The sequence below is a fragment of the Sinocyclocheilus grahami genome, unplaced genomic scaffold (genome assembly GCF_001515645.1).
Source record: "Sinocyclocheilus grahami isolate Dianchi unplaced genomic scaffold, SAMN03320097.WGS_v1.1 scaffold66.1, whole genome shotgun sequence".
NCBI classification, from domain to species: Eukaryota; Metazoa; Chordata; class Actinopteri; order Cypriniformes; family Cyprinidae; genus Sinocyclocheilus; species Sinocyclocheilus grahami.
In genome coordinates, this window is record NW_015505245.1 from 1956053 (window position 1) to 1967671 (window position 11619).

General features: G+C 36.3%; 1 protein-coding gene across 1 annotated transcript in view; it reads right to left on the minus strand.

Moving 5' to 3' along the window:
- Window positions 1–277: 277 nt before the first annotated feature.
- The window catches only part of LOC107585084 (corticotropin-releasing factor receptor 1-like), a 150401-nt gene continuing 139059 nt past the window's right edge, over window positions 278–11619 (minus strand). The window contains exon 13 of the mRNA XM_016271941.1: window positions 278–418. Coding sequence (XP_016127427.1) covers window positions 278–418 — 141 coding nt within the window. The remainder of the gene's footprint in view (window positions 419–11619) is intronic.

Consider the following 11619-nt stretch of genomic DNA (forward strand, 5'->3'; position numbering starts at 1 on the left):
AGTATTTATCAACCTTTTTTGTGTTTGTGTCAGGTTCCTCCCACGGTCTCCCATTGCAGTCTGAGACCACCGATGCTCTAATCTGATTCTGAAGCAGTTTTTTCCCCTCTGTGTTTGGCAGGTGGACCTCATTCCCTTCATCTATGTTTCAGCTGAGGATCATACCCTGTTTGGCCCATAGCTGTTATCCCTGGGTTTTGCAGATGTGGATGGTTAGCTGAGGACGGAAAGAGCGGGAGCAAAAGAAACGGGGACTGATGGTTCACTTTTGTTCTGGTCAGACGGCCGACGACTGCTTGATGCTGTGGAAACTGACCCGTGTCGGAGAGGTGGGTATAGACATGGCCCGTGCCACCCGTGCCCGAATGGAGTGCTTATCCTGCCAGCGGTGCCAGCGCTTACGAACGGCTGAGCGTACCTACGGACATAGAAAGAGACGTTACTATTGATATTAAGAATTTAATGTAACACGACTGCACGAGTTAGTGTCCCTACAAGTTTTTAAGAAAATGTAGCTTATGTGGGGGAGTATCATTTAAATGAGATATTTATCAAATTAGCAGTATTTATCTGTCACATACACACAAATGCACAAACATTTAAGAAAATGTGTGTGTATGTATGTATATATATATATATATCGTTTGTATTGAATATTAATGGAGCAACAGATTTTGTGTGAAAATAAATCATTCAAGTGGTATATTTTGTTTAAAAATCTTATAAGTGTATGAGGTGGCAAAGGGAGCCTTTTACCCCACACACGGGGTAAAAGGCTCACCAGCATGGGGTAAAAGGCACACAGTAATGACACAAATAGTTGACACAAATAGTTTTTAAAATAATTTCTAAGTTAATACTTGTTCAAAACAATCACTTTAGCAAAGGTTGTACTATTTTCTGCTTATTTTGAAAAATAAAAGAATACATTTTATTTCAATAAATATACTGTCATTAAAATATGTTAATATAAAAAAATATATATTTTAAAATACAGAAACAAAATCATTTTAAAAAGTAAAGATTCTGAAAGCACTGAAGGAGATCCCATAATAATTTAATATAAATTTACAGTAGTAACAACAAATTATATTTTATTATATCATGTTTTTAAATATGATGGTTTCATTCTAAACATGGCGATTATCTCTAACATGGACACCCAACATAATATATGATATTTACCATCTGAATCTAACCATGTCATGTCAACAAATGGAAAAGTCAGCCATCTATTGATTATCATGTTAATTACTGTGCGCCTTTAGCCCCAACAGCAGGGGCGCTTTTTTACCCCAAATTCCATACTTTTACATATTATTTTGTTATTTAAAAACTTTGCTTTAATTATCTTAAACAAAACTGAAAATCGTTAAGAAGACCTCTGTCTCAAAATACATGCATTCATTTGAGCTACTCTTATTTGCTACTTAAATCTAAAAAATATTAGATCAGACTCATGGCTGTATTAGATCAAAAGGGTGCTTCTACTAAATACTGAGCAAAGGGTCTGAATACTTAGGAACATGTGATATTTCAGTTTTTCTTTTTTAATAAATCTGAAAAAATGTCAACAATTCTGTGTTTTTCTGTCAATATGGTGTGCTGTGTGTACATTAATGAGGAAAAAAAATTAACTTAAATGATTTTAGCAAATGGCTGCAATATAACAAAGAGTGAAAAATTTAAGCGGGTCTGAATACTTTCCGTACCCACTGTATATATAAGCAAAAGGTGCCTTTGATATTATTTTCCTCTAAACCACTAGATGGCACAAAAATGTGACTTAGCACTTTCCAAAATAATAAGATGCACGTCTATAATTGTCTGATCCTTGACGCGATCGCTCGCAGCAGTGCAAAGATGATTCTGTGCTTACTTGATCTAATATTTTATGTTTTTTTTTAATGTTGTAGATTTAAGTATAGCAAATAAGAATAGATAAAATTAATGCATGTATTTTGAGACAGAGGTCTTCTTAACGATTTTCAGCTTTGTTTAAGATAATTCAAAGTACAAACAACTACGCTAATATTACAAAATATTACATTAAAAAGTGTATAAATCAATAATTTTTTTCTAAAGAAACTTTGTCCAACAGCGACACCAGTGGGTGAAGTTTCAGCGGGAGTCTGCGTCTCTCTCGCTTCCCCTGAGCCCATTGAGTTTTAACAGACCCTCTACAGTGTGCCGTGAGTTTAGTGGGGGGCCTCCATCATGATATGATTAGATATGACTGGTTATGATCGGCTGTGATTGGTTCATGTGATAAATCCTGCCTCTTGTGTTTGTGCCTGTTCTGTGTTCACGAATCTGTCTGAATGAATAGTATAATGGTGTTAATGGGAAGACTAATTTTAAAAAAGTAAGTAAACAACTCACACACTTACATATAACCACTCGGTTACAACAAAATAAGACTTAAAATGGCCTGAAAACATGATCTGTCCGAGTTTTTAGTGAGTAATCAGCTTGGTGAAATCTCTGTGACCATTATTTACCAAGCTTTGATGAATGATGATCCCAAAGAGTTAAAACTGAACATAAGTTCACAAATAAAATATATTGTTTCAATTGTTACTGCATTGAGTTATTATTTTGGAATACTGTAAATCTACAATGCTTAAAAAACAAGGTAATGAGATTCATACTTGTATTTAATAAATAGAATATTGCATTGTTAATGTAAAAATATAAAATTTATTGTTTTTTTTGATAGTGTAAGTAATGTTTATTTAACCAATACAATTTTACTGTGACATGTATTTACATTTGATTGAAAAAAAATCATTTCAGAACACCACTGTACATCACTGATATATTTATTAGTAGTGTGTATCTATATTTGTTCATGTTGCTTTATATATGTGTAGTTTTATTAGTACAACAGAAATCAAAGTTGAAATTAGTGTTGCCGTTTTTTTTAAAGCTCTGAATACCAAGTCAGATAAGGTTGAAATTAAAGACAAATGACATAAAAATAGACAGACAAATAATAAATATGTGGTTTAAACAAAACATGGCTTTAAAAGTGACTTTACAGTTATTAGACATCATTCATTAATTACAGTAATGTATAGTTCTGTTAGTCATTTGTCAAACATGTCAACAAAGCGCAGCATGTGTTTTCTGTCAAACCCGTCACCTGTCATGCTACTGGTCCTTGCTAGAGTTTGCACTCTGTGTTCGCATATCTTCCTGTTTAAACTCTAAAAATGCTGGGTAAAATATGGACAAACCCAGTGATTGGGTTGTTTTCAACCAACAATTGGTTTAAATGTTTAACCCAACCTTCTGGGCAGTAACCCAACCGCTGGGTCAAAACAACCCAATCGCTGGGTTTGTCCATATTTTTACCCAGCGCTGGGTTGTATTTAACCCAACATTTTTTTTTGAGTGAATAAATACATCCACACTTCTAATAAATGATTGCAAAATGTAGTAACTTGTGTTATCTTTGTTCAAAAATATTTAATAAAAAAAATATAAATGTATTTTAGAAATATTAAAAAAGTTGTTTCTAAAAAAATGAAACATATTGTGCTTTTGTTAGTTAAAAGGTTGGTGAGAAAAATCTAAATCAAAAAGAAAAACATCACACATCATGCACATAACAATCCCACACGTAGCATCTCAATATAACTCATTTTCATGGCGAAGAGTAATATTAACAAGATTAATAATATTCTGCCTTTCCCATAGTGTGAGAGAGAACGAGTGAGAACAGGTGTGTTTATGTGGGCGAATGTGTATGTGTGTCACAGGGAAAGAGGAAATAAATACATATCCGTGTGGGTACATGTGTGAACGACTGTGAGTGTGTATGAGGAGCATATACGTCAGAGAAAAGCAGTTTAATTTACGGTAGACAGAGAGAAATATGGAGAAAGTGGATGAGTAAGTGAGTGGGTGGTGATACACATTATATTTAATACAGTGGGGTCCAAAAGACCTCTAGTGAAAATGCTTTAATAATACTAATAGTAATACTAATAAATCTTTCACATTTTGAATGAAAGGAAAAAAAGAAATATATATTAAAATATATATTTAAAAATACAAAGCCAGATCTGAAGAGAGAGGGTTTATATTCTACATATATGAAGATGAAACCAATTTCATGGAGCTTGCATATATTTTATACTGATCTGAGAGCCGTTTAGTTGCTTTGCTAATGGATCAGATTTGGATTTAGAGCGGCAGGACTGGTCAAAGGTCAGCAGTAAAGCTCTGCTCCCAGCAAAAAAACATATGAACATTGAATCATTCACATTCAAATCGCACCAGTGTGATATATGCCACCAATGAAAAGCTACATTGTTTGCATACTCAGCGTTCTATCATAGCAACCAGGGAGTTAGCAACCAAACTTATGGCATTTCCTTAAGCTGTGCTGTCAGCAAAGGTTGAAATTGTTACAGTCCTTTGACAACTAAAATGCCAAATAAAGTTTAAATACAGAGGAAATAATCAGATGGCTGTGGTCATATGAGAAAAACCTGGACCGCTTTAGACAGTAATTCGGAGGGGGCCGTTTCACTGAATCAATGTATCGGCTCTCAGAAAGACTGTAAAAGGCCTCGCTCTCTGCAAATCAATCAGATGGATGTCGGAGTAAACATTTAAACCTCCTCTCTGTCTCCACCTCATTCAATACACTTTGTAGGAGGCCTGTCTTTGAAGCGGTCAACGGACAAATATTTGTCGGCGCTCCAGTGCGCTATATGGACAGCGTACAGCTTCCACGCCTGTTGCTCTCTCGCCAGATTAGGTTTTTGATTCGAAGTCACCAAAGCTTGTCAACAATGCTGCCTGCGCTGAAATTTAAACCAGTAAACACTTCACAAGCCGCTGAAGCAGAAAAACATGTAAATCTTTCAAACATGTTTAGAATTCAAATCACTGTGATTCAAGCCCGGAGCTGAAGGATGCTATATTGATCAGACATTTGTTTACATAATACAGTGTATACAAGCACATACACATACATATACATTATACACGTGCTGCATATGTGTGTATATATATATATATATATATACACACACAGTGTATATATAGACATAATATGTGTATGTATGTATATGTATAATATATAAACATTCATTTTGCTATTAATTGTAATAATGTAATAATTTTTGTTTGCACAGGGAGTCTGATGTGCATCTTGAAAAGCGGATTGTTTCGGTAAGTGCTACACCCAAGTTTTTTGCCAACTAGTGGTTTAGCGGAAAATAAAATCGAAGGCGCCTTTTACCCCGGGGCACCTTTAGCCATGTTGTACCCTATCTAATTAAAATGGCAAATTATTAACATTACCAATTTTGTTTACCTACAATTATTATGCAATTTAATTATCAAAGAAGTTGCATTCAGAATAGGGCTGTGCAAAAAATCTAATGCGATTTTCATGCGCATCTCGTCAGTGAAGCCGCTTCTGGTGATTAGTACTAAATCTCCAGCATGTGCTTTCAGATGGAGCGGCATTTACTACACAGAGCCATAGTTCACTGACAAGGTACACAAAATCACGTTCAAAATCGGCAATGAATCGCCTGCGATTTTGAACGCGATTTTGTGTAGCTTGTCAGTTCGCATGAAAATCGCATTCAATTTTTTACCCAGCCCTAATTCAGAATATTCTTAACTTAAAACTCTGAGTGGCCACAGTTTGAATAGACATGAAACAGATGCTGGCAGCCTATGGCACAGTATGAACAGTTGCCCATGCCCCTGAGGGTCAAAGGTCAGTCTCCACAGTAGATCAGAAGTGAACAGCAAAGCTCTGGTGCTGTATGTAATTAACCTTGGTGGTGAGTGTCAAGTGGGGGTTTCAGAAGATGAATCCGGGAGGTCAAACTCATGCCAAGCGATGAAAAATCAATCTAGAGAAGAAACTTCTGACTTTGCTCTAAGAGCTTGACTCTCTCTTTTTCTGTATTTATCTAAAAGCGTAAAAACCCTTGGGTCACTGACTGCTGACACTTAAAGCAATGTTTGAAAAACAACTTTCAGAGTATTTGCTGAAAATAATCCCAGACATTCACTTTTTCTTTCAGCTCACACAAGCATGAAAGTCTAACTGTGCATTCCTAAGTACATAATTGTAACTGAGGCAGTATAGACAGAGTTTTTCATGGCTGCTTAACATCTATATATTTAATTAAAAAAACTATTTTCAACCATTCCTTCAAAATTAGCTTTAAAACTGGTCACAGACAAGCTTAATTGACCTTACAAGATTGACACAGCATTGATTTGTCTGTCAAATTTACTGAACTGCCTGTGACATATGAATCTACTTTTTTTTCGACAAATTCCCAGCATCATGATAGTCTTGTTATGGTACATGCCATACAAGATACGAGAGGCTAGTGCATGTAGTTTTGTTCATTTGCAGACTCTTCGTCTTCTAAAGTTATATTTAGTGTTTCAACATAATATATATATATATTTTTTTGTGCAAAGATGAACGGCATTTTAAGCAATTTATTCCAAAATCATCTGGTACATCAGTGAGAGATCAAACTCATAAAGACATTTTGTTTGACGGACATAAATAGAGTAGCCATGCTTTAAAAGAGGTATGGTTAAGTAAATGTTATACAGACAATTATTAAAGCTACACTCAAATTTCACTGATTCTCATGTGTATTGTGACTCAATACAAATCGTGAGTTTAAATCGTGAATAACATTTCAAGATTTTTCTGTGAATAAAGACTTGAATTTTGGTCTGGTTCTCCCTTAAAGCAACTTCAGAAGTCGTGTGAACCTTTTCTGTCCCTATACTGGAGCCTGAAAGTGTGCATAAACACTTTTATTTTTATTGCATGCTAAAGAAAAAAAATTAGGACAGTGTACAAGTTTGGAACAACAATGATTAAATTTTCATTTTTGGTTAAACTTTTAAATAGCTTTCACTGGTAATCAAAAAAAAAAAAAACTATGATTCAACACACTGAGATAAAGTGAGCAAAATACAATCTGGCTGCAAGAAAGTGCTTTATTGCACTTCCAAGCCAGATCATTTCTCTGTTGTCCTTTGACTTTCAGTACCAAGTGTTTGTTATTGCAGCTGTAATTTAGTACCACGGGCTTTTTCACGTTGGAGCCAAAAGCACCTTCTGAAGTATCACAACGCCGATGACATTAGTATTTTTTTGGAGGTCTTGTGTCTGACATTGTGTGTGTGTATATATATATATATATATATACACACACAGTGTATATATAGACATAATATGTGTATGTATGTATATGTATAATATATAAACATTCATTTTGCTATTAATTGTAATAATGTAATAATTTTTGTTTGCACAGGGAGTCTGATGTGCATCTTGAAAAGCGGATTGTTTCGGTAAGTGCTACACCCAAGTTTTTTGCCAACTAGTGGTTTAGCGGAAAATAAAATCGAAGGCGCCTTTTACCCCGGGGCACCTTTAGCCATGTTGTACCCTATCTAATTAAAATGGCAAATTATTAACATTACCAATTTTGTTTACCTACAATTATTATGCAATTTAATTATCAAAGAAGTTGCATTCAGAATAGGGCTGTGCAAAAAATCTAATGCGATTTTCATGCGCATCTCGTCAGTGAAGCCGCTTCTGGTGATTAGTACTAAATCTCCAGCATGTGCTTTCAGATGGAGCGGCATTTACTACACAGAGCCATAGTTCACTGACAAGGTACACAAAATCACGTTCAAAATCGGCAATGAATCGCCTGCGATTTTGAACGCGATTTTGTGTACCTTGTCAGTGCGCATGAAAATCGCATTCAATTTTTTACCCAGCCCTAATTCAGAATATTCTTAACTTAAAACTCTGAGTGGCCACAGTTTGAATAGACATGAAACAGATGCTGGCAGCCTATGGCACAGTATGAACAGTTGCCCATGCCCCTGAGGGTCAAAGGTCAGTCTCCACAGTAGATCAGAAGTGAACAGCAAAGCTCTGGTGCTGTATGTAATTAACCTTGGTGGTGAGTGTCAAGTGGGGGTTTCAGAAGATGAATCCGGGAGGTCAAACTCATGCCAAGCGATGAAAAATCAATCTAGAGAAGAAACTTCTGACTTTGCTCTAAGAGCTTGACTCTCTCTTTTTCTGTATTTATCTAAAAGCGTAAAAACCCTTGGGTCACTGACTGCTGACACTTAAAGCAATGTTTGAAAAACAACTTTCAGAGTATTTGCTGAAAATAATCCCAGACATTCACTTTTTCTTTCAGCTCACACAAGCATGAAAGTCTAACTGTGCTTTCCTAAGTACATAATTGTAACTGAGGCAGTATAGACTGAGTTTTTCATGGCTGCTTAACATCTATATATTTAATTAAAAAAACTATTTTCAACCATTCCTTCAAAATTAGCTTTAAAACTGGTCACAGACAAGCTTAATTGACCTTACAAGATTGACACAGCATTGATTTGTCTGTCAAATTTACTTAACTGCCTGTGACATATGAATCTACTTTTTTTTTCGACAAATTCCCAGCATCATGATAGTCTTGTTATGGTACATGCCATACAAGATACGAGAGGCTAGTGCATGTAGTTTTGTTCATTTGCAGACTCTTCGTCTTCTAAAGTTATATTTAGTGTTTCAACATAATATATATATATATTTTTTTGTGCAAAGATGAACGGCATTTTAAGCAATTTATTCCAAAATCATCTGGTACATCAGTGAGAGATCAAACTCATAAAGACATTTTGTTTGACGGACATAAATAGAGTAGCCATGCTTTAAAAGAGGTATGGTTAAGTAAATGTTATACAGACAATTATTAAAGCTACACTCAAATTTCACTGATTCTCATGTGTATTGTGACTCAATACAAATCGTGAGTTTAAATCGTGAATAACATTTCAAGATTTTTCTGTGAATAAAGACTTGAATTTTGGTCTGGTTCTCCCTTAAAGCAACTTCAGAAGTCGTGTGAACCTTTTCTGTCCCTATACTGGAGCCTGAAAGTGTGCATAAACACTTTTATTTTTATTGCATGCTAAAGAAAAAAAATTAGGACAGTGTACAAGTTTGGAACAACAATGATTAAATTTTCATTTTTGGTTAAACTTTTAAATAGCTTTCACTGGTAATCAAAAAAAAAAAAAACTATGATTCAACACACTGAGATAAAGTGAGCAAAATACAATCTGGCTGCAAGAAAGTGCTTTATTGCACTTCCAAGCCAGATCATTTCTCTGTTGTCCTTTGACTTTCAGTACCAAGTGTTTGTTATTGCAGCTGTAATTTAGTACCACGGGCTTTTTCACGTTGGAGCCAAAAGCACCTTCTGAAGTATCACAACGCCGATGACATTAGTATTTTTTTGGAGGTCTTGTGTCTGACATTGTGGTGTCCCTTTCATATGTACCGGGAACAGATCAATGTTATCACTTTGACTTTAAGCAACACTGTACTCTCTGCTTTGCTCGTGTATTCTGATATCTATCTGTGATTCAGGGTGACCTCAGATCAAGCCCCACACTTTCCTGCTTGCCTTGAACTTGTTCACTGGCTAAAATGACAAAGAAATCAGCCCAGACGGATCCAATCCTGGATCTTTTTACAGCACCTGTAAGCATGTTTGCTTAGGGGTACAACATGATGCTTAAGATGTGCCTGCGTTTGCGATCTGGGCACGACGTTAAAGAGGAATATTTTGGCTGGAAGTTCCCAAAGGTTTACTGTCCTTTTCAAAGGACATGTAATACAAGCCAGATTTAGACCTCGCAGGAATTCATATTTTATGAGCGGAGTCAGTTTTTATAGTTATTGACTGCCAAAAGGGTGGTTTTGGGTTAATGGTGAGTTAGGAGGGTCTCGATGTGATTCTTTTTTTGGCTGGGTCTCATTGGACAGCCGTGGCTGAAGAAATCTGAATTGCCCAAATTACTCAGACTTACCCAACATGATGCTTAAGATGTGCCTGCGTTTGCGATCTGGGCACGATGTTAAAGAGGAATATTTTGGCTGGAAGTTCCCAAAGGTTTACTGTCCTTTTCAAAGGACATGTAATACAAGCCAGATTTAGACCTCGCAGGAATTAATATTTTATGAGCGGAGTCAGTTTTTATAGTTATTGACTGCCAAAAGGGTGGTTTTGGGTTAATGGTGAGTTAGGAGGGTCTCGATGTGATTCTTTTTTTGGCTGGGTCTCATTGGACAGCCATGGCTGAAGAAATCTGAATTGCCCAAATTACTCTGACTTACCGTTTTAAAAGTGGGGGGGACAGCTGTCAGGTGATGTGATCCTCAACGGCCAAACAAATTATGTACATAATGTACAAAGTACATTCATGTTCACATAACAAATTCTATATAGAACACAAATTGGCGTGTTTTAGAGCACCCTAATGGCAATTTTGGGAACATGCCATGATAGCTTACAAGAAGCAAGACAGCTTACAGGGACCTATTTTTTGTGATATCAGACTCAAAAACACTAACTCTAACCCTAATTCAAAAATAACTGCAGGACTTGGGACTTTGAGACCACTGTGGACATCTATACTTTATTTTTATTAAATAAAGATATTTTATGCACAATATTTCTGTTACACTACACTTAAACGATAACTTTTATCCTAATACAGTTGGACAAAAAAAGTGTCTTTAAAAACTATTGGAACACACTGCCTTTACCTATACAACAAATTTTATTTAACAATTTGAACATAAAATGAAAATATATATCAATGTTTAATTCCTTAAAACATTGGCAAGTAGTCCCAGTTAAAAAAAACACTGCCTTAAAATAATTCTCTTCTTTCAAGACCTGTATAGATTCTGGAGAGGTCGAGCAACTGTCCTCCCCTCTCTCTCTGTCAGTGACAGATCAGTTAAAGTTAAGAACATAGTTGTAATGAATTAAAGTAGTCTACTAAAATATCGACCACGTGTGGCATCAAAATGCCGCGATAGCGTTTCGGCTGACTCAGCCGGCACAGCTTTTTCAGAGCGACTGCAGGAGTGCTGATGACGACACAGCTGTTTCAGATTGGCCAAATTCACCACATGACAACAATGGCTAGGGGAACGCCTCCAGCGTGACCGGTGTCTGAAGCAGGAATGAAAAAACGACAATGAACTTGACATTGGCAGGCGGCAGCCTATGACGTAAACAATAAAGCGAGTGCGGGTATAAAAGAGCACCTGCGGAAAACGTCATCGTCTTCTTTGTCTTCAAGTCTTGTGTACGATATATTGTGTCTTCTGTTTCCAAATGTCTGTCATATTCCACAGCATCACATCTACAAAAAAATAAAGCAAAGTTCCCTTTCGAAAGGGAGGCGCTAGTGGAACGCCTTCAGCGTGACCGGTGTCTGAAGCAGGAATGAAAAAACGACAATGAACTTGACATTGGCACGTGGCAGCCTATGACGTAAACAATAAAGCAAGTGCGGGTATAAAAGAGCACCTGCGGAAAACGTCATCGTCTTCTTTGTCTTCAAGCCTTGTGTACAGAAGCACATGCGTTTGACTCACTAGAGCAGAGGTCTGTACTCGAGTTTTTGTCAGCGTTTGCACGAGCGCGTTCGCCTCTTGAGGAAGTTGAACAAGCTTAATGCGATGCATTCACGGCGGTTTCTGTTCTTGCCTGGTTCTTG